This window comes from Acinonyx jubatus, chromosome D4, assembly GCF_027475565.1.
Source record: "Acinonyx jubatus isolate Ajub_Pintada_27869175 chromosome D4, VMU_Ajub_asm_v1.0, whole genome shotgun sequence".
Taxonomy (NCBI): Eukaryota; Metazoa; Chordata; class Mammalia; order Carnivora; family Felidae; genus Acinonyx; species Acinonyx jubatus.
Window position 1 is genome coordinate 2169660 of NC_069391.1, and position 22860 is coordinate 2192519.

General features: G+C 59.1%; 1 protein-coding gene across 2 annotated transcripts; it reads left to right on the top strand.

The window, feature by feature from the left end:
• The first annotated feature begins 336 nt into the window (after window positions 1–336).
• Window positions 337–22857, top strand: STKLD1 (serine/threonine kinase like domain containing 1). Of its 2 annotated transcripts, XM_053204397.1 has the most exons (19): window positions 339–499; window positions 2206–2292; window positions 5227–5271; window positions 6790–6864; window positions 8332–8433; window positions 10832–10902; window positions 11768–11883; window positions 12922–13040; window positions 13601–13764; window positions 14365–14495; window positions 15737–15820; window positions 17887–18003; window positions 18290–18430; window positions 19244–19372; window positions 20066–20194; window positions 20265–20393; window positions 21619–21759; window positions 22076–22155; window positions 22637–22857. In XM_053204397.1, the coding sequence occupies exons 1-19, from the start codon at window positions 485–487 to the stop codon at window positions 22724–22726; spliced, it is 1965 nt and encodes a 654-aa protein (XP_053060372.1). In that variant the 5' UTR covers window positions 339–484; the 3' UTR covers window positions 22727–22857. The 2 variants fall into 2 exon arrangements, 1 of the variants encoding a protein (XP_053060372.1); XR_008290843.1 differs by lacking the exon at window positions 21619–21759 and having other exon boundaries at window positions 337–499; window positions 21793–22155; window positions 22637–22707.
• Window positions 22858–22860: the final 3 nt, after the last annotated feature.

Here is a 22860-nt window from a genome sequence, read left to right on the forward strand (position 1 = left end):
TAAAGGGGCCGCGCCGGCGGGCCCGCCCCGGCCGCGCCTTAAAGGGGCCGCGCGCCGCCCGCCGCCGCCCCGTCCGCCGCGCTCGAGGCTCCGCCCGCCGCGTTCTGGCGCCGGCAGCCCCGCCCACCGCGCTGGGGCCTCGCCCGCCGCGCCCTGGCCCGGGCAGCCCCGCCCGGCCCCGCCCTCCGCGCTCTCAGGCCCCGCCCGCCACGTTCTCAGGCCCCGCCCGCCGAGCGCTCTCAGGCCACCCGGCTGGAGGGGCGTGTCGGAGCCCCCCCTCCCCGCCCCCGCCCGCGCGTGCACCGTTCAGGCAGGCGCACCTGGGGCTGAGGGGGCGCCCTTGGGGCGGGGGAAGGGGCGCTCTGCCGGGCGCGCTCTCTACTGAGCATGCTCAGTCGAGGGTCCGCGCGTGGGCGCCGGCTAGGGGCGCACCCCCAGCGCCGTGCCAAGGGAGAGGACGCGGGGAGTCTCCCCTGGGGACACTATGGAGAAGTACCAGGTGCCAAGTTGTTCCCTGGTGGGGAGGCCGGGGCGACGAGAACCCGCCGGTTTGGGGCGAGCCAGGGACCTCAACGACCTCCTGCAACCCCCACCCAGCCCCCTACCGGTTTACCGGTCACAGCCGCTGGAGAGGGGGCTGGTGGCCAAGTCCCACCCCTCCCCCCCCCCACCCCCGGCCAGGGTCTGCCTCCAGCGCGTGGAACGACCCCTGGGTGCCCTTTGCCTCTCTGGGCCTCAGTTTCCCCTTCTCTAAAATGATGGATGAAATGACTCTCCAGCATCGTTCGTCTGAATACTTGATGGGAGAGAAGTCCACCGTTTTGCCGGCGGACACAGGACACCCTAAAACGTCCAGAGTTCACAATCACGAGCCTCCAAACTCCTAATACACGCCGTCGGTAGTCCCGGGTGGGAGGGCTTGGACCATTTCCAGGGCCCGTGACCATGTGTAAGACTTGAAAAATTCCCAAAACAAAAGGAAAGATGCAAAGTTAAAATGAATGAGTGTTTAATTGTTTAATTGACTGCTTCGATACATGATATGCCAACTTTATCAAATGTTAGATTCAGTCTTTGTAAAGATTTCATTAATTTGAAAACAATTTGTAGATAAGATTTTGCTCACTTTGGGAGAACTCCCTTCCTTTGTGTGGGAGGGCTACGGGGAAGTCAGCCCCGTAAAGGAGATGAGTTTCTGGGGGGCAGAGAATTTTAAAGGCAAAGTTACTTTTTGGGGGAGAAAACCAGAGACCCCATCTGAGCTACGAGTGTTTTACTGTTTACCCCACCACTTAAGAGAGCCTCAGCTGTGCATCCTTAGACTGGCTTAAGCCACTCGGTAGTACATTGTCCCCCAAATTCCCTAAGCACAATTCAGTCCACCCACAGGGGCTGGATTGCAGAATCCAAGACTTTCCTGGGCTCTGAGAGGCCCTAGACTCAGGGTTCCACCTCCTACATCCACTCCTCTCCGTCCTGCCGGGCTTCCTCTATCCCCTGGCAGGTGTAATTCCATCGTCCAGCCTACCCCATAGTCCTTGGCCTCCCTGCACAGATTTCTGACTTGGTGGCCATCTCTGCAGGTTTGCTTCATAACGCAGACCCTGGAGTCAGACCCCAGAGTTCCCGTCCGCTCCAGGCCGTCTAACTTATTAACACTGTAGCCTCAGGCAAGGACCTCGCTCCCTATGCCTCAGTTTTCTCCAGTATGGACATGGACGTAACAATAGTGCCACTCACCAGGGGGAGGGGGCTGTAAAGTGCTTGGCACAGTGCCAGGCCACACATAGCTGTAACTACACAGCCATTATGGACCAGTTATTTTCTTGTTTGGATGTTCAGTTTGGAGGTGGGTGCTAGAAGCTGGGATAATAGGGGGGCTAGAGAGAGTGAACAAAGCTCTGCCCCAGGGAGGTACTGGCTCTTGGATGCCCACTGCTCCCTGCTGCAGCCTGGAGAAGGGGTTACAGGGTGGTGGAAAGAGCTCCAGAATTGGCCCACGGAGAGACGGGCTCAGGTTCTGCCTTCTGAGGGCTCCTCAGCCTTCTGGGCATTTCCTTCTCTGCAAAATGTGGTGGAGACGCTTGCTCTGCTAGTCTGCGAGGGGGCTTGGGGTCAGAAAAGGCGTCGGAGTTGAGCGCGCTTTGGAAAGGGAAAAGCCATCCGTGTGCGTTTGCTGAAAGCTTCTCTTTCTCTTGCTGCTAGATTTTGGACCAGCTGAGTCCTGGGGCCTTGGGGATGAACCTGGTGGTGGAGAAAACAGAAAGCAAAGTAAAGTACGTGATAAAGCAGGTAAGAGGTGACTCTGGGGGCATCCTAGCGCGAGTGGTGTCCCCAAACGTACACTTATTGCCCCCATGTTAGAGAAGGGCTCCCTCCCGATGAGAGCTGTTTCCTCTCTGCCGGCAGTCACGGAGGCAGATCCGGTTGAGAGTAGACGTGGGGGCGGCACGAGGCTCCCCAGGCTTCCCGACACACTTGACTCTCACCTGCGTGGAATAGGAGTGCTCATTTTAACTTCAACAACTGCAACCATACCAGCCCCTTATTCAGCATGTGCTTCCAGCCAGTCGCATTCAGTCTCCCCCCAGCCCTGCCAAGCAGGAGCCATGGCCCCGGTCTACAAGGATAGGGAGGCTTGGCCTTCAAGGGTATCCTACAAGGATAGCTGTAGCTGGCCAGCATCAGCTCCCAAGAGGATGCGAATTCAGGCTACCTCAGCAGGGCCATCTTTTTACCAAAGGGGAGCCAGGCCTGGGGTGGAGGAGGGGTGGGCAGGGACTCGCCCGAGGTCACACAGGACATCATGGGGCCCTGGGCCCTTCCGCCACCTCCTCACCGGGGTGGCATGGCAGAGGGTGGGTACGGACCTGCAGGGGGAAAGCCCTTTGTGCATCCGAGCCAGGGCGGTTCAGATGTCTGCACAGAAGGTGTAGGAGAAGAGGGCCGCGCCGAGAGTTCCGGCCCCGCCCTCGTGGTGCACGGTGACGGCTGGGATACCGTGGAATTGGGGTTGACCGTGCACGTGGGAGAGGGATACCGTGGAATTGGGGTTGACCGTGCACGTGGGAGAGCCTCGCTGGCATCAGCTGCTGGGCCCACTTCTGCTGACCAGGCGGCCTGCCTGTGGAGCAGTTCAGCAGCCTGTACCAGAGGAGGCTGGGCCTGGAGTCCTTACCTTCCTCTGGCTCCACTGCAGGCTGGCTGGAGGGCCGCCCCCATTGTCTCTCCAGCCACTGGGGCAGGACAGCCGACCGCTTTCTGGGGGATCAAGGAGCGTGGCCCCACCTGCTTGATGGACTGTAACTGCCCCCAACGATCTCTGAGCCCTTCGTGTATGATAAGCGCTTAGCCTGTTCTTGATTTTTCACTCTGTGTCAACAACTCTGATAAGCAACCTTCTAGTTAACTTTTTTGAGGATCCATGATATCCTTGGGGATCAATTCCTAGGGGTGGGGCATCTAGGGCAAAGGAGGTGACATTTTGAGGGCTTTCAGGGTGTGTTGGCCAAATTCACCGATAAGCATGAGCCCCTGGAACAGGAGGAAGGGAAGGCAGTCTCACTGTGCTGCTCCATCTGGGGTCTTTACGGGATCTGGGAATAAGCCACCACCTCTGCATTTTCACCTACGATCACCCCAGTTATAAGAGTTCATCATTTGTTTTTAAATTTTTTTAATGTTTATTTATATTTGAGAAAGAGAGAGTGAGACAGAGTGTGAGCGGGGGAGGGGCCAAGAGAGAGTGGGACACAGAATCTGAAGCAGGCTCGAGACTCCGAGCCGTCGGAGCCTCATGCAGGGCTTGAGCCCACGAACCATGAGATCATGACCCGAGCCGAGGTCAGATGTTTAACCGACTGAGCCACCCAGGCGCCCCTAAGAGTTCGTCATCTGTAAGTCTTACGAGCAGAAGCTCTGGGTGAGGATCTGGTATTAGAGGCGGGGATGACATGCTCCTGCAAAATACATGAATACTTTCCCACCAAGTATGTGGTAGACTCGAAGTTTCGTGCTGCTCCTCCCATCAACCACCCTTTTTCTCCCACATTCCCCCACTGCCCCATGTTCAGTGACAGGGACAATCTTCCTAGTTTGGATAAGGAATGAAGCAGTGAGGTTGATACTTGGCCAACCGGAGGATCCTCTAATGTTGTTTGGAGTTTATATTATTCTATCCTAGGCTTATCCTTGTGACAGGAGTAAAGATGTTCTCGTTGCTCAAAGCATTTTTGGATATCCCTGCCTTAGGAACAACTCCAGGCCTTACCTGGTGCCATGTGGTGGGGCACGAGTGGTAGAAGCCTGGCCCCCGTCCCAGTGAATAATAGTGGTGATGATGATGGTGATGATGGTGACAGTGATGATGGTCATGGTGATGGTCATGGTGGTGTGGCAATGATGATGATGGTGATGATGAGAGTGATGACAGTGACAACGGTGATGGTGGTGATGATGGTGATGATCATGATCATGGTGATGATGGTGATGGTGATGGTGGGGATGGTGGTGATACTGATGGCAATGGTGGCCGTGGTGATGACGATGATGGTGACGACAGTGACGATGGTGATGGTATTGATGATGATTATGATGGTGATGATGGACATGGTGATGGTGGCAGTGGTGATGACAATGACGATGGTGATGGTGGTGGTGGTTACAATCATGGTGGTGGTGGTAGTCATGGTGACGATAGCGATGACTGATGATGGTGATGACTGACAACGGTGATGGTGGTGATGTTGGTAATGGCGATGACGGTGATGATGGTGTTGATGGTGATGATGATGGTGTGGTAATGATGATGATGCTGGTTATGATGGAGATGGTGATGGTGGCAATGGTGATGACAATGACGATGGGGATGATGGTGATGGTTACAATCATGGTGATGATGGCAATGATTGATGATGGTGACGACAGTGACAACGGTGATGGTGGTGATGTTGGTGATGGCTATGACGGTGATGATGATGGCGACGATGGTGATGGTGATTATGATGGTGATGATGGTGGCGATGGTGATGGTGACAATATGATCGCGGTGATGATGGTGATGATGATGATGGTGATGATGATGATGGTGATGATGATGACGGTGATGATGATGATGATGGTGATGGTGGTGGCGGTGGTAGTCGTGGAGATGGTGATCTTGATGAGAGTGGTGGTGGAGATGGGTTCCTACACGTTTACTGAGTTAGTGTTCTTGTACCCCTACAGGTGGAGTGTATTGATGAGCATCAGGCCAACGAGGCCTTGGAGGAGGTAACTTTCTGGGTGGTTCCCTCCCTAGAGGACCCGATGCAGAACACACAAAGACTGTTCTGTACCTCACTGGAGGCAAGGAGGGCCAGAACCAGTTCTTGCCCAGTGCTGCAAAGCCAGAAGCCCCAAGGTCATGAAGAGAGTCTGTGCCCCAAACATTCGTTTCTGAATCCTGGTGCAGACAACCCAGAATATATGTTCTCAGAGAAGATAAAGGTTTTTTTTTATGTTTATTTATTTTTGAGAGAGAGGGTGAGAGCCAACTGGGCAGAGGCAGAAAGGGAGACAGAAGATCCAGAGCAGGCTCTCTGCTGACAGCAGAGAGCCCAATGTGGGGCTCGAACTCAGTAACCGTGAGAACATGACCTGAGCCAAAGTCAGACACTTAGCCGGCTGAGCCCCCCCAGGTGCCCCAAGAAGATAAAGTTTACAAGTTGGCCAGGCCCCAGGACTAATCTACCAATCACCATCTTTTAAAACATTGTCCCTTCGATTATAAAAATGCCAGTCACAGCAGAAGATTTGGGGAGTTTGGAATTGCTTGAGAAAGCAAACGTACGTTCTCTTACGTTCCTTCAGTCTACCAGTCAGAACCCACAATAACATCCTAACTTACAACAATCGCACTGACAGCCACATGCGCTCGGATTGCCCAAAGGCTCCGAGCAGTTTTCCTTTGCTTGTCTTCAACTTCAACTTGCATGAAGCAAATGCCTCCCTTCCTGTGTGGTGGTCACCCGTCTGCCATCTTGCCGGAATCACCGGTTCCTGAGCTTTGCCAGCACCCAGCTGTCCGGTCCACAGTGTGAGGGAGGCACAGTGCGGGACCCAGGCCACATCCCGACAAAGTGAGATAGAGACCGTGGGAGAGACCTCCCGCAGCCCCCACGCCACCACAGCTGTGCCCAACCCCGTCCCCTTCCCCACTCCGCTGGGCCACCTGCGCTGGCAGCCAGCCCTCCACCAGCAGCAGCTGGCCGCCTGCCTCCTGGTGGCTCCGGCCGCCACTGCTGTGGCCCAGCCGCGTGGCTTCTTCAAGCACCGTCAGCCGGGAGTGGGCCACTGGAGCCCCAAGTGTGTGCCACCCAGGAGGCAAGGTGGGGGCAAGTGCATCAGTGTCCCGCCTCCCTGTGGCCGCACCACCTTCTCCAGCTGACCCTGACCGTGCTTTTTGCCGTCCACATCAGGCACTTCCCTGGATGGGCTCACTTTGGCCCTCGACACCCCCGTGAGGCAGGTGCCACTGTTACTGCCATTTTCAGATGAGGCTAGAGGCTCAGAAAGGTTGAGGAGCCTCTCCTCGGCCACACAGCACAGCCGGCACATGCTGGAGAGCCGGGACCCACACGGGGCTGTCTGACTCTGAAGCACAAGACTGCATACCCTCCTCGTGCGCGCTCCCCAGCCCCATTCAGAGCCAGAAGCTTGCGTTTTTGTCGGGATAACGTGACACGGAAGCACTAGCTGAGGAGCAGTGTTTCCCACACGTGGCCACTTCCTCTGCTCTCGTCCCTGCAGCTGATGCCGCTGTTGAAGCTCCGGCACGCCCACATCTCCATATACCAGGAGCTGTTCATCATATGGAACAGTCAGGTGGGTCAGAGCCAACACCTTTGGGCTCAGCTGGCGTCCGGTGGCTCCAGGAACAAGCCAGCTGAGCACAGAGCACCCCGATGCCATTTAACCCCTTGAGCAGTAATGGCAGGGACTGTAAATGCGGTGGCCCCTGACTCAGCACTTACTGGGGCCCTGTTGGGGACTCTGTGGGCATCATCTCCTATGAGCCCGCAGGAGTCTCAGTGGAGGAGGGGTTAGTATACGACTTTAGGGAAGAAAGAAAGGCTAAGAGAAACCAGTCCCTCCTGGTTACCTACCTAGTCCGTGGCCCAGCCAAGAGGCCGGGCCTGGAAGGCTTGACTCCGGTGCCCTGTGTGTTCAGCTGCTGAGCTCATCCTGCAGCCAAAGGCTACGTGAGTCTGCCCTCTGAAGGGGGAACTTTTGACTTTCACGGAAGGAACAGACTTTAGGAAGCTGGTCCCTGCTCTCCCCCCTTATTTGGCATCAGTTTGTCCTGTGCCTCTGGACCCTTGACGTTTGCGGCTCCTGAAGTTTACTAATGGCCGTCCCTACACCCTGGGAGATCTGGGAGATCTGCAGGTTGGACGTAGTGTCCTCATTTCCCCGGGGCTCAGAGAGGTTAAGGAGCTCTCCGAGACCACACAGCCAGTAGCAGCTGAGTAAGATTCAAACCAGGGTCTTGTAAGTCCCCAAGCCCTGTGTTTCACCCCATAGGCCATGTGACTTCTGGTCTTTACAGGGACCCAGGGTCCTGCAAATCGTCCCAGATGGGTTGAGCTTGGTGGGGCAGGGGCCCTGGAGGTGAAGGGAGGCCACAAGGCTTCCTGGCAGACTCAGACCTCTGCCTTAGTGTCCCTGTCTGGGGGAGGGGCGGGTGGCAACCCAGGGCTTGAGCAGGAGTGGAGGGTCCCCTCATACATATTCCCCCTCTTCAGCTGGGCCCCGAGGAAAGCCTTAGGGAGAGGCCATCACTGTGTGCACCCCGAATATTTTCGGAGCGCCCTGTAACGCTCTCACGGAAACACAGAAAAGCCAAGAGGGCATTTCACTGTGGAAGCAAAAGCAGGGGTCCTCTGAGAGCCCTGAGTTGAGGCCCCTGACCTGGTCTGCTGGAATCCCACCCGGGCCAGGCTCCCCTGACAGAGGAAACGGACGTAAGCTGAGCCCTAAAGACTGAATGGTTACCTGTGAAGAAGGGGTCCCAGGTGCGGGGGTCTGTGTATACAGTGGCCAGAAGGCCTGGGCCACTTTCAGAAAAGTCTGAGGGGTTCATACAGATGGAGCAGGGACAGAGAGGGACGAGAGGATAGATGAGGCCAGCGGCGTGAGCAGGGGCTGTTTGCGGGGGGCTCATATCCCACGGCAGGCAGTGCTCCCATAGCCCTGTGGAGGGAGGCCCTCACAGACTCGCAGAGGCGCCCAGGCCTGGGCTTGTGGGGGCTGGGACTGTGACATCTGGCTGAGGCCTCATGTCCCCAGCAGATCTCCTCTCTGTTCCTCTGCCTGGTGATGGAGTACAACCATGGAAGCTTCCAGAAGGTCATTGAGAAGAAGAGGGAGACCAAGACAATCATTGACTCCGAGGTGAGACAGACTCTCTAGAACACCAGGCCTGGGGGCCACCTGGACCTCAATCGGGGGCAGAAGGGAGGGCGGACGTGCCTTATCTTTTCTCCCATCTATGCCTAGAGGTATTTTCACGCCGTGACGTGCACAGGCCTTCAGTGCACAGCTTGGTGCACCGTACCAGGCATACGCTCACATAACCTCCCCCACTTGGAGATGCAGAACACTCCTGGAGCTCCAGAAGTCCCTGTCCATGCCCACGGTTGGAATTCTCCGCCCAGACATTCTTCTGCCTGCCCTGGGGTTCACATTAATGGGCTCATGCAGCGTGTCACCGTTTGTGTCTGGGTTCTTATGCGAATGTATCATGAAATTGTCCGTGTCGTGGCGAGGTGCCGCCCCATTGTGGGGCCCCGTCTGTCTGGCCACGTGGCTTGTTCCCAGTTTCGGACTATTATGAATCAGGTTGCCATGAACAATGCTGGATGTGCCTTCTGGTCAACCTAAGTGCTCACCTTTCCTGGAGGAGTCCCTGGGCGTGCAGTTGTTGGACCGCAGAGCGGGTGTGTGTGTGAGTAGCTTCTGTACATGTTCCAGTGTCCAGCACAGTTTGGGTGACTCGGGGTTACTCCCAGCACAAGCTGTGAGCCTTCCGGTTCCTGCTTCCTGGCCAACACGGCATTCTGTGCCATTTTAATTAAAAATCACGTTTTAATTTGAGATAAGCTCAGTAATCGTGGCGAGTGCTTTTTAGCCATTTGGATGTTGTGCCTGTTCGAGTCTTTTGTCCATTTGAACGTTGGGGTTGTTTGTCTTTTCTTGTTGGTGTGTAGGTATTCTTTACATATCATGGATGCGGGCATCCAGAGTCTTCTCCCAGACTGTGGCTTCCTGATTTGCTTTCTTAACCTTGTCTTTTGATGAACAGAACTCCTTAATTGTAATGAAGTCAGGTTCTCTGTCCTTCTTTTATGGTTAGCGCCTTTGAGTCTATCTGAGAGCCTGTCCTGCCCCAAGGTCATGAGGATATTTTCCTGTTGCCTTTTAAGCGAGGTCATTTTTGCTTAGGTCATTTTTGCTTTCACATTGCCGATGATGCACCCCAAGTGAATTCTGCCTGCTTTTGCTGTGAGCGCCCCTCTGCTCAGGGGGCCTGTGGGCACACAGCTCCTCTCCCAACATGGGTCTCAGGGTCGGTTCTGGAGTAGGTTTCAAACTTTCTGTTAGTGGTGGAACCCTTTCAAGCACAAAATGTTCTCAGAAACCCAGCAAGGAAGGCAAAGCTATTCTAATCAGGGGGCATGGCAGGGTTGGTGGAGGGTAGAGTGGAAGCCCGGGGTCTTGTATGCTCAGCTCCTCTCTGACACCCCTGGGTAGAGTCCGGGGTTCCTAGGAACACGGTTTGAAAATCACTGCCCTAGGGGGCGCCTGGGTGGCTCAGTCGGTTGGGCGTCCGACTTCGACTCAGGTCATGATCTCGTGGTCCGTGAGTTCGAGCCCTGCGTCGGGCTCTGTGCTGACAGCTCAGAGCCTGGAGCCTGTTTCAGATTCTGTGTCTCCCTCTCTCTCTGACCTTCCCCCATTCATGCTCTGTCTCTGTCTCAAAAACGAATAAACATTAAAAAAAAATTAAAAAAAAAAAAAAAAAGAAAATCACTGCCCTGGACACTAGATGGATCTTGTTTCTGACATAAAGTAGTTCTAGAATGTTCTTTGTCAGAGCACTTTTCATTCCAATGGCGTGGGGAGGCAAACGTCAAGTAGGCAATAAAGATTTCAATATCTTTGATCCCCACAAGGCCCCTGGGCCACAAGGGGTGGAGCACAGGGCTGGGGTCAGGGCACCCGGGGACTCTGAGATGGAAGCAGGGGCAGGTGGTCTGGAAACTGGGGCGTTGCCCTGGCTGACGTGCTATCACTGTCTGGATGGCCGCACACACTTCAGCCTCAAAGGCACATGAAGCAGAAGCCTCTTGCGTTGGCCCTGAGCTTTTGTGGGGCTTTGGGCCTGTCTTAAGAAGCAAGGAGAGGGGCGACTGGCGGACTCAGGCGGTTCAGCGTCCGACTTCGGCTCGGGTCATGATCTCACAGCTCGTGGGTTCGAGCCCCGCGTCGGGCTCTGTGCTGACGGCTCAGAGCCTGGAGCCTGCTTCGGATTCTGTGTCTCCCTCTCTCTCTGCCCCTCCCCCACCAGCACACACACACACACACACACACACACACACACACGCTCCCTCTCTCTCTCTCTCTCTCTCTCTCTTTCTCAAAAATAAACTAAAAACGTTTAAAAATTAAAAAAAAAAAAAAAAGAGAGAACACACCACGATCCCACCAGCTGTTCTGTGTGGTCGCTGACCTGCCTAAGCCGGCTGCCGGGAGACCCCTCCGATCCTGGCGTCTCTCATTTTCCCCCCAGTGGATGCAGAACATGCTGGGCCAGGTGTTGGACGCTCTGGAATACCTGCACCACTTAGACATCATCCACAGGTGACCGGGGCGGCCAGGCTGCTTCAGGAGCAAAGGCACTGAGTCCCCTTAGGTGTCAGTACCCGGGGGCAGGGGCAGGGGCAGGGCAGAGAGGCGTGGCCGGGGTCAGCGCAGCCAGGATAAGAGTGGGCACCTTTCCAGAGCAGCTCCGAGGTGTAAAGGGACGGCCACCCCCTCCACGTCACCTGCAGTGATTCACCCAGCTTCATGAAGCGTAAGCTGACCGGGGCGGGTTGGTTCTAAAGTGCAGGGAGGGCGGCCAGATCACAGCATTCAGAGGAAAGAGATTAGGCTGCGCGCCGTGGCCTCTGGCCGGCTGGCGGGGCTGCTGCCGTCCCCAGGGCTGAGCTTGAGATCGCCACCTGCACGGCTTCGCTCACCCTGTGGCATCCATGGTCCGAAGGGGCTGGGAATGGCTTCAGACTGAATCAGTGCCGGGTTTAAAGGAAGAGGGAAGAAACGCGTGGACCACGTGGACGAAGAGAATGCTCACGATTTAGTGTTGATGTCACTGGACCTCAACAAATGGTCAAAAGCCAAACCCCTAAGCAGATGCATGGATAGCAAGGGTCTGGAGGGAGGTGAGCGAGATGGCAGTGGAGGAACGGCAGACGGTCAGGTGTTTTCGTCCTTGTGGCTGCCTGGAGGTTTTCCCATTTAGAAGAACGGAGTAGACTTCATTTCTGTAGGAAGCAGTGCTTAAAAAGCAGGCTGCAAGGGGGGCACTTCCGGAGAGCGGAGCAGGACTGGGTGGGGCAGGGAGCAGGGAGGGAGGTTCAAGGTGCTGGCCCCTGCCCCGGGAGGGTCTCCCGAGGCGGCCGGTGGGGGGGGGGGGCGGGTGGAGAGTCCCGCCTCTTCGTTTCAGGAATCTCAAGCCCTCCAACATAGTCCTCAGCAGCAGCAACCACTGCAAGTTACAGGACCTGAGCTCCAACACGCTGATGATGGACAAAGCCAAGTGGAACATCCGCGCGGAGGAAGGTGGCCCAGGGTCGTCCCAGGCTGGGGGAGGGGCCACGCTGCCAGTGGGGTTAGTGGGGTCGTTCCCAGATCCCAGAGGGCGGGGCCCCCTGGTGGAACGGGTCAAACCTCTCCTTGTTCAGAAGTTCCCCACAGACCCCCATGGGCTTTTGTGGGCTCCAAAGAGACCCCCTTGCCTGGGTTGTAACCGTGGCAGGGGAGGGGGCGCACGCAGGGTCCAAAAGACACCCAGGAAATGTTAGCCTTCGTGGAAGGAGAAGAGTGGCCTCAGAAGCAGATGGAGAGCTGGTGGGTGCCAGGCACCGGTGAGCGCTGGGTTACTTTACTGAGCCCTAAAAATAACCGAGGAGATGGTAGACATGGGGAGTAAGGGGAGACGGCTTGTCCTTCCTTTGGAAGGACAGTGGGGCAAAGGGAGCTGGGCTTCAAGCCCATGCCAGCTGTCAGGGACGGAGAGAGTAACCGTAGTTGAGAATTTTAGAGTCCTGGTTGCCTAGAGGACAAATGGATGGGCGGACAGGCGGATAGATGGGCGGAGGGATGGACGTGTGGGCGGATGGGTGAGTGGGTGGGTCTACTGGAAATGTAGGAGGGTCCTTGGAGTTCTCCCCTTTACCGTTCGATTGGGGAATGAAGGCCCGGAGAGGGAGGGGCTGCCTGAGGTCTATCAGGGACTAACAGACTGGTGACCCTGCTCTTTTGGCTCCTTGTCTGGGGTTCAGGTTTCAGAAACTAGGGCGGGGAAACTGGAATGTTGCCTCCGGGTTCCGACCTTTAGAGGGGCAAGATGGTCAGAGAGGGCGGAAGTTTCAGCCTTGTTGGCTCACGGCTCTTGGGTCACCTCTGCAGCCATATTGCGTGCAGAGACACGCGTGTGTGCACACACGGGCCAGCCTGGCTGGACACCTGCCTCGCTGTCTGAGACCAGGGCCCTCTTCCTTTCCCTCCAAAGAGAGCACCTCTTTGGTGAGAGTGAGCCTCCCCTCACTTTCCCAGGGAGACAGGACTCCCACATCTGACACCTTCTCCTGCCGACAGACCCTTGTCAGAAGTCCTGGATGGCGCCCGAGGCCCTCCGCTTCTCCTTCAGCCAGAGATCTGACGTCTGGTCCCTGGGCTGCATCATCCTGGACATGGCCAGCTGCTCCTTCACAGACGTGAGCTGCCTTCTGCCTGCCCCTCCCTGCCACACCCCACGTCCCCAGAAGGCCGGCCCTGCCCACCTTGCTCAAAAGGGGCTCACTCTTCCCACCTGCATCCTCCTGCCTTGCTCTGAGCCTCCAAGGGGCCGTGAGGAACCCCCCCGTCCCAGCTGCTGGGGGACCCTCGCACTCAACATTGGGCCTGCGGGGCCCCGGCGTGGTGAGGAGGGCGACGACCATGACAGGCAGACTGCCCCACGCTAACCCTCACAGCGGGCTCCCCGCGTACTCACTGCCTCCTGTGGATGAGAAGGCCCCGTTCAGGTGCACTAGCCGGCCCGCGGTGGGATGCAGGTGCCACAGGAAAGTGACCAAGGCTGGCCTGAACACACAGGGGCTGCCTGTCACCCAGGGCCCCCAGGTAGCCGTGCAGGCTCACTTCCCCAGCCTTCCCACCTCTGGCCCCCTCAGGGTGGCCCTGGGACAGGCCAGCCAGTCCTCTGCCGGGGCCGGGCCCAGCTGGGGCGCCGTTGATGCAGCGCGGGAAGCAGCGGTGTTTGTCTGTGTCCCCTCAGAAAACAGAAGCCATGCTTCTGAGAAAGTCCCTCCGGACCCTCCCGAATGGCCTCAGGGGCGTCCTGGAGACCCTGGAGGAGAAGAAGATCCCCAACGCGGAAACTTTCGGTTCCCTTTTGCCTTTGATGCTGCAGATCAACCCTTCGGAGCGAATAACAATCAGGTGAGCTGGGGGCTGGGGCCGTGTTTTAATCTTCCCGTGGATCTCTCACGGTGTCTCCCCGCCACTTGGCGTTTTAACGCCGCAAACACGCCGTCCCATCCACGGACCACTGGCTTTCCCAGTGTGGCCGTCCCAAACCGCGGTAACCGGTGACCTCACAGCCGACAGAGCCGGCTCCTCCGTCAGGTGCCAAGGCCCTGAGGACCAGGACCGGTCTTCGTTGCAATTTACGTTCAAATAAGAAGGAAAACAGGAATATACAACAACCAGTCCAGCCTGGCCCCTGCTCGCCATTATACCGACACAATAGTAACATCTGATCTTTCAATACGTTTTCTCGAGGAAGGAGCCCCCGCGGGTGAGGTTGCCGGGGCCCAGCACCGTCCTCCCTCGCCCTGGGAGCAAGCCCAGGGCCCCTCCAGGAGGTGGAGTGGCTGGGGCGCCAGCGGGGCACGCTTGCAACGTCGGGAGAGGTGCCGCCGAATGGGGTCCCCAACGGGAAGGTGGGGTTCCGGCGTCCGTGCGCCCGCCTGCCGGCCACCCAGGGTCCCCCCGAGAGCCCCCGGGTGAGCCCAGCCAGCTGCCTCCACTCCTCTCCAGGGAAGTGATACACATCACCTTCGTGGGCAGCAACTTCAGGTCCTCCAGCATCGCTCTGTCACCACACTGGCAGCTGATGCCTGACTCAGTCACCGACCTGCTGCTAGGGGGCAGCATCGCCAGCATCATAGGTGATGGCGGGGACCGGATGGGGAGGGCCCTGGCACTGCTCTCTTACCTCCCCTGAGGCCCAGTCCCCTGGTCTGCTCCCGACATGCGGCCGGTGGCTGGGAAGGTTTCAGGGCACTCCCCTCCATCCAGCCCCTCGCGTCCCCTCCCCCACCCCCGCCACCTCTAAGCGGCCATCCTCGTGCCTGGCCCCCACCTGCTTCCCTTCCCTTCCCGTTCCACGGTCCTCAACATAGCCGAACAGCCCCCTCATTCTTACAGCCCCCAGAACTGCCTGCTTTTTGCTTCCACGCCCTGGCACACGGTGGCCCCGATGCCCGTCATGGTGCCGGACACTGCCAGACTGGCAGGCGCATGCCTGTGGGGGCTCCGTGCAGTGTGACGCACACTGGCCTCCGTCGGGGGTGCCACCAGTCACCTGGTGCCCGTGCACACACAGCACCGTATCTCCACCAAGTGCCCCTGGCCAGGGGCGCCCCGCGGCTCCCCACAGTACCCCTGAGGTCTTGGGTGAACGATGAGGTCTACAGGTCACCCTCAGTTTCCACCCGAGCTCCACTTTCCCAGCCCTCCTCCTCATCTGTGGCTCCCTGCGCTGGCTGCCGTGACGAGGGACCCCCTCCCCCGTCTGCCGCTTCTGCCCCCACTTCTGGGGAAGGGGTGCTCACGAGGCCCTAGCTTCTGTTTCCCTGAGTCTCACGGTCCTGGGCTTTGGAGGCAGGTCCCTAGGTCCGGTTGAAGCTGAGTGGCCTTGAGCGAGCCACCCCCTCTGAGCCCGTTCCCTCGTCTAGAGCGAGGGGAGCTGCAGGGCCCATCTGTGGGCCTCTATGAGGTGCCCTGTGCCCAGACACGGGTGCAGGAGGAGCTCTGAATCAGCCAGGGGATAGGGAAGGGCTCTACAATGGGCACACCTGGAGACTGCTGCTCCTTTTGGGGGCTGGGGGCATTTGTCATGAATCAAAGGCAAAGACCCCTGCGGGGAGGCTCAGAGGCAGAGTGGGAAGAGCCCTGGGCTCGGGGCAGAACCCTGGCCGTGTTGAGCCTTGAGTGAGACTCTAAGGCTGGGGTCTGCCTCTGGACAGGCTGCTCGGCCTGAGAAGTGGGGATAAGGGCGCCCCCTCATGCCCTATCATATGTATCCGTGAGCAGCGGGGTGCCCACAGATGGACCCCTCGTGCCCCGGGCCCTCGGAAGGGTCCCCGAACCAGCCGGGCTCCTCCCCATGCCGTCCTGTCTCCTGCAGACATCATGCAGAACTTCTCCGGCAGACCCGAAGTCCAGCTCAGAGCCCTCAAGAGGCTCCTGAAGATGCCTGAAGAGCAGCTAGGTAGGGCCCCCACCCCCCTTCCCCAGCTCCCCCGCGGCTCACCCTGCGGCACGGGCCTTTGGGGGAGCGGTGATCCCTCCCAGAGGCTCCCCTGGAGGGGCTCTCCTACACCTTTGAGGCTCCTGTTGCCACCTGCTTGGAACGGGCAGCCTGGAATTCTTGGCGGGCGAGCGCCTTCTACCCGGCAGAAAGCGGGAATGGGACGGCTCGGTGTGCAGCTTGTGGCAGCCTGCCGTCACGCGCTTTTCGTGGATTCTCAATGTGACATCCCACCTCTTCCACCGCTGCTACTGACGGGCATCTGACCTGTTCCTAATTGTCCAGCATCATGAGCAAACCCACAGCGGATGCCCTGGAGCACGTGCCCGTGTGCACTTGTGTGAGCGTTTCTGTAGGATGAGCTCCTAGATGTCTGGGGTGTGAAGAGTTCACAGATACTGCAAACTGCCCTCCACAGAGACCCCAACTTACCCACCTGTCAAGGACAGCATTTCTTCCCAACACTCTCCATCAATAAGTGTTCGCAATCCTTTAAATTTTGCAAAACATGGTTTCATAAAATCTCTCCATTCAACTTGTCTCACGAGAGTGAATATTATATTCACTCACCTGTCCAGCCACCCGTCAGCCCTCCATCCATCCCCCCATCTAACTATCCATCTACCCATCCATCCATCCACCCACCCATCTATTCATTTATTTATCCATCTGTCTACCTATCCACCTCCCCCACTTAAGTACCTATCTACCCACCCACCCTCCCCACACACCCATCCTTCATCCACCCACCACCGCCACCTAACTGTCCATCCATCCATCCACCCCCCATCTAACCATCCTTCCGTGCATCCATCCACCCATCCATCCATCCATCCATCCACCCACCCATCTGTCTGTCTACCCATCTGTCCACCTATCCATCAGCCCTCCATCCATCCTCCCATCTAACTGTCCATCTACCCATCCATCCATCTGCCGACCCACCCACACACCCATCCATCCACTCACCGTCTAACTGTCCGTCCATCCATCCATCCACCCATCCATCAGCCCTCCATCCACCACTCCATCTTAACTGTCCGTCCATCTGTCTATCCACTCCCCATCTAACCATCCATCCATCCATCTGTCCGTCCATCCATCCATCCAACCATTCACTCACACACCCATCCATCCACCCCCATCTATCCATCCATCCATCCATCCATCCACCCATCCATCAGCCCTCCACCCCCCCCATCTATCTAACCATCCATCAACCGTCTGTTTATCCATCCGTCCATCTGTCCATCTACCCATCCATCAACCATCTGTCCATCTGTCCTTGCACAAAGGTCCGTTCGGTGGCTGGGGCATCAGAGATTGCAGAGGCCCAGTCCCAGCCCTCTAAGGCAGCAGCAGAGACTTCACACTGGCCACTTGCCTTTCCCTCTTCCTCATTCCTCCCCTTGACTCCTTCTGGAGCTAGGCTGTGGCCAGAGTAGAGTCCATAGGAAGGGAGATTTTATCTTCCCGGAGGAGCTGAGGGAGGCTTCCCCGGGGCCACACCTGCCCCAGCCAGCCTCATCCGGAGGCGGGCTAGCTGTACTCGGCCTCCTGGGCGCCAGCACTCTCGTTCTGGTTGTTCTCACTGAACGAGGCAACAAAGCAGCAGTGGAGGGGCACAGCGGGCACTGGACCGTCAGCTGCCCGCCCCCGCCTCTCACTCCTACCCAGCACACACAGCACTGAGGAGAGTCAACGACACCCACAGATGCCCACACTCAGGGTAGTTATGGCCACGGGCTCCAGAGTCAGGCTGTTGAGGCGAGAGCTGTCCTCTCTCTGCCCGGTTTCCTCATCTGTAAGACGAGAGTGACAAGAAGGGCTGCTGGAACGAGATGCCCACAGCAGACACACGGCAGGCGCCCAATAACGACTTTCTTTCCCCGCCTCCGCGTCCCTCCGGGGCCGCGTGCACGATGCCCTGTGCACTCCTAGCGGAGTTGGGGTCCCTGGTCTGGTCTGTACACCCGTCCCACCCCTGCTCCTATGCCAAGGCTCACCTCGTCACCCTGCCCTGCCAGGTCTGCCATGGCCGACAGAACTGGTGGAGTTGTTGACCGCCATCATGAAGCAACACGAGAGGATCCTTGACATACAGCTGCACGCCTGCTCCCTGCTGCTGCGCACCCTGGGCCAAGGTGGGTTCCGGGCCACGCCTGTGTCAGATGTGGACTCTGGCACGCCGTCCCAGAGCCAGCAGAGCCTTGGAAACCAGCCCTGGCTGCACAGCGCCACTCACTGTCGTGCAGCGGGCACTTGGGGGGGACGTGCTCCGTGCCAGGCGGGCAAGGCTTTCTCCATGCGAAGTGGGGGCACTGCCCCCCACCCCCACCCCAGCCAGGGAGGGGGCACACCTGCCTGCCACCTGCCCCATGAACCCAGGTTCGGGAGGTAACCCTGGGCATCTTCCCTCGGCCCAAGCAGCGCTGGCACAGGACCCCGCGGCCGAGGTGCCGAGTGAGAGCTCCGTCGTCTCCGTCCTGCTGAGCTGCCTGCGGATTCATCCGGAGTCAGAGCAGCTCCTGGTCACGGTCTACAGCGTGCTCGCCATCATCTCCAGCCAGGGTGGGTGTGCCTGGCCCTCCCTCTCTCGGGCGGAGGCGGGGGCACTGCTGGGGCACAGGGGCGTGCCTGCTCCGGATGCGGCCCGACCTGCACTGGCTTCGCCCACGCAGTCGTTCTGTTTTATCTCCCAACGCGGAGCTTCCATTTGACAGTCACTTGTTCCCTCCACAAACGTGCACGACACCGACCGAGTGACAGGTGCCACCATGGGCTTCACGGCAGCGGCTTCTGCCTTGTTCATCTCCTCAGAGCACCTGGGCTCCTGGAGCCACCAGGCAGGCAGGCCGTAGGCGGCCGGATGGGGAATGCCATGGGGAGCATCGCGACAAGGGCGTTGGCACCTGACCTGTTCCCACCTTCCTCCCCGGGTCAGCAGCCCTCTCTCCAGCGGGAAGCTGGGCCCGTGAACCCTGGGACCTAGAGCCCCGTGGCCAGCCAAGGGCAGGGACCCCCACACTGCTCCTCACCACACTGGCTGGATCCCCCTTTGGGGAGTGGGCAAGGGTGCCGTGAGGAGGCACGTCAGGACGACAGGCATACGTCAGAGCCATCAGGCAAACTGGGTGTCGGCTCACCCGCCGGGACACAATCACGCTGTCATCTCAGGAGGCTCAGGCCTGCTCTGTGTGGTCCCGGGAGGCCGGTCCCAGCCCAGTACTGGGATGGGCGATACTGGGACTGGCGGCCCAGGGGATGGACCGTGTCCTCCAGTTTCTGGGCCCCGCACTGGGTATGACTGGCACAGAGTAGGCGCCCAGAAATGTGGGGGGCAAGGACCACAGACGGACGGGGTTCTCTGGGTCTTGCCCACAGAATCGGCCTCAGAGGAGCTCCAGGAGGCTGGGCTGTTCGAGCATATCCTGGAGCACCTGAGTACCTTCCCCACAAACAGGGACATCTGCATCAACGGCCTGAGCCTGCTCTGGGCCCTGATGGTGGATGGTGAGGGTCCCCTCCTCCTGCTCTCCTGCCTGGGGGCTGGTGTCCTCACTGCTCCCTGATCACCTCTGCAAGCCTTCGAGGGCCTCTGTGTCCTGCGCCTTAAACACTTCAGGACAAGAGCCCACAGAGAGGCTCTTCTGAGAGCCTGGAAGCAGAGGAAGAGAAAGGAGGGGAGGAGGACAAGGGAGGGGGGCTCCACCCAGGGGAGGCAGGCTTCCTATCCGCGTGGGGTGCCCCCCCCCGCCCACACCGACTCTGGTGGCTCCTGCCCTGGGAGCCCCTCTACCTGCCACCCACCCTGGGATTTCCTGGGCAGTCCCTGGTTTCTGAGGGTGCCCTTGGCCGATGCCTCTGATTCAGAAAAGGGGCTGGGCTGCTCCCTCTCCTCCAGGCGCCCTCTGGGCCCTGCAGCACCTGGGCAGTAGTTCTAAGGAGAAGGGGGCTCCGGGCCACGGAGACCCTGGGAAACCAGAGAGGCCTGCCCACACCCAAAGTGCAAAATTCCCCGAGACCCCCTGGGGACAGACAGTCCCTCCCCTCCCCAAACTCCCCTCTCGCCTGAACTCTCTCCCAGCAGCTTTGGCCCTGGTGTCCTTGGTGGGAGGCAGGGGGCGTGGGGTCGCGTACACAGCAGGCACTCCTGCGGGCACTCAAGGGCTAGGTGTCCCCTCCTTCATCCTGTCCCGGTCCCAGCCGTCATTGTGAACAAGACCCCCTTGGAGAGAGCCCCGGTCCTCATTGCTGAGGTGCTGGCCGCCCACCCCACGGACGCAGAGATGGCTGAAGCCGGCTGCGCGGTCTTCTGGCTGCTGTCCTTGCTAGGTGAGCGGCCTGGGCTGGGCGGCACGGACCCCACCCGTGAGGCGAGGAGGCCTGACGAGGTCCTCCGCAGGCTGCATAAAGGAGCACCAGTTCGCAGATGTGGTGACGCTGTTCCTCCAAAGCATCCGGCTCTGCCAGGACAGAATCCCACTGGTGAACAACGCCTACCGGGGACTGGCCAGCCTCGCAAAGGTGTCCGGTGAGCCAGGGAGTGGACTGGGCTACTCCGAGGAGGCGGGGGGCCAGGACTCAACAAGTCGTGTCTGCCAGCTGCCCACAAACCAAAAGCAGAACCAAAAAGTCAAAATCGAAAAAGAGCAACCTATAGTCCCATCATCCAGAAGTTGCCGTGGAGACTTTTCACATACATACTGGTTTTGTGGGGTTTTTTAGCTCCATGCCATGCTGAGATTCTCTTTCCCTGCCCATAAACACTCTGAACAGGTGTTAGGTCAGCGCAGGTATCCCTACGGGTATAGCCTATGGAAACACCCAGGAGACGGGTCCCACTCCGGTAGCCTGAGCGCTGTTACTTGGGGTGGCAGTGCTAGGGGCCGTGACTGTCTCGTGGCACAATAACCCTTCGGAGACGCTTGGGACCCGAGACTGGACAGGCCGCCAGCTGGCGTGTGAGGGGTGCTCCAGCCCCTCTGAGGTCTGGTCCCAACTCAGCGTTTCAGGGCAGGTACACAGGGTGGGCTGGACGGGGGCCAGGCGGCCAGGCCTCTGTCTGCTTCTCGGCCTGAGGCGGTCCGGGCCTGCGGGAGTGGGGCCGCCCTCCTTCCTGGAGAGGCTCCAAAGGGCGCCGGCAGGGTCGTCCTCTCCCGACACGGGGTCTGTAGCAGCTGCCGACCTTCGTGGGACAGGAAGGGGAGCTGGGGTCCTGAGGGCAGATGTGACCTGGCTCAGCAATGGAGGGGTGGTCAGAAGCCGGGGCCAGAGTGTGAGCGGGAACGGGCTCTGCCACCTGCCGGCCCGACAAATCAAGTCTGCGTGTGAGATCCCCCAGGCTCCGGCCCCTCGAGAGCCAGGGCCTGACCTCTAACTGGGGGTGCACGTGTGCCGCGTTGGCGGTCCCCCAGGCCCGCCCCACAGGCACGCTCTGGAACGCGTTCTAGTGCTTCTCTTCCACCTGCGGGCAGAGGCCAGCCCTCGAGTGGGAGCCTTCTGCTGGGGGAGGGAGGTGGGGCGCACGTTCCCGCCAGGTCCCAGTGGGCCCGCAGATGCCTTCGCGACCTTTACAACCCGTGGGGCCGTGCTGGCCTCAGCGGCTCCCCAGGCGGCAGGAAACTGGCCTCCTCTGCCAGTGGCGGAGGTCCCTGCTATCCTGAGCACCCTGGACTGCTGCCAGCCCCCTTCCTGGAGGACACCAAGGCACAGGCAGCTGCAGGAAATGAATCCCACCCCCCCCCCCCCGCCCCCAGAGCTGGCAGCGCTGCAGGTGGCAATGCCAGAGGAGGGCGGCGGCGGCCTCAGCCTCATCCGGGAGACGTACTGGCTGTACAAGGATGACCCGGAGGTGGTGGTGAACATCTGCATGCTGCTGGCCCACCTCACGTCCTACGGTGCGAGTCCCCCTTTCCTGGTCATCCCCCCAGGAAGCCAGTGGTCGGAGGCTCCCAGCTCTTATTGGTGGGGAGAAGGAAAGGAACCCTTCCCTGCAACTTCTGTGCGTTCAACAGCAGAACTCAAGGCAGCGGGTGCCACGCTGACCGTGGGGGTCACCGGCTGCTGAGCCCCAGAGGCAGCGTGCGGTCATGCTAAGCCCGAGTGGGATGGCGCCCGGCTCTGTCCCACTGGCCTCAGAAGTGCCCCGGCCCGGGTTGTACAAGCATCGGGCTGGCTGGGCCCTGACCTCAGGACCCTCCGCTCTGCCCACAGAGGAAATCCTGCCCGAGCTGCAGGCCAGTGGCATCCAGCCTCTGGCCCAGGAGATCAAGGAGCGCTTCACCTCCAGCCTGGTGAGTGTCAGCGGGGGCCCAACACACCAGGCCCCCAACTGCCTCTACGGCCAGATCTGGGTAGCACAGAGGGGCCCAGAACAAGACACATTGTGCCAAACAGACTTGGCTCTGTGTACGGTGTTTTCTTGTTTTATTTTATAGAGGGGGCACGAGCAGGCAAGGGGCAGAGGGAGAGAGAACAAATCCCGAGCAGGCTCCACGCTCCGTGTGCAGCCCAATCCCACGACCCCAAGATCATGACCTGAGCCAAAACCGAGAGGCAGACGCCCAACCGACTGAGCCACCCAAGCACCCACTCTGTGTGTGTAGTTTTCATGACTCTTTTCCCGTTTGACTTCACATGTGTCTCTGGGCCCCCCAAACCTAAGGGGCAGGGACAATTAGACCTCTTCACAGAAGAGCAGATTCGGTCACAAAAAGACCTACGAGTAGGTCCCAAAAGCGTCACAGACACGGTGCCTACTGGCTGTCCTTCCAGGAGCTGGTTTCCTACGCAGAGAAGGTACTCCTGAGGCTGGAGGCCGGCACGCCACCAGGCTCCGCGGGAGGACAGTCGGCTCTGCCCTGAGGAGGCAGACACCCCACGGCCTCCCGCTTCCCCGCACCTTCTCTCCCGCCCTTCTTTTCCTTGTCGGGCCCTGGAGCTGCCCGGTGAGCGGCATTTTCCTTAGGTTTTGTGTGTGTGTGTGTGGGGGGGGGGTT

Excerpts from the sequence above, each read along its gene's own strand:
- STKLD1 (XM_053204397.1), top strand. Across the intron at positions 2,293-5,226 it reads TAAAGTACGTGATAAAGCAG|GTGGAGTGTATTGATGAGCA; the intron begins GTAAGAGGTGAC and ends GTACCCCTACAG. Across the intron at positions 15,821-17,886 it reads GATGCCTGAAGAGCAGCTAG|GTCTGCCATGGCCGACAGAA; the intron begins GTAGGGCCCCCA and ends CTGCCCTGCCAG.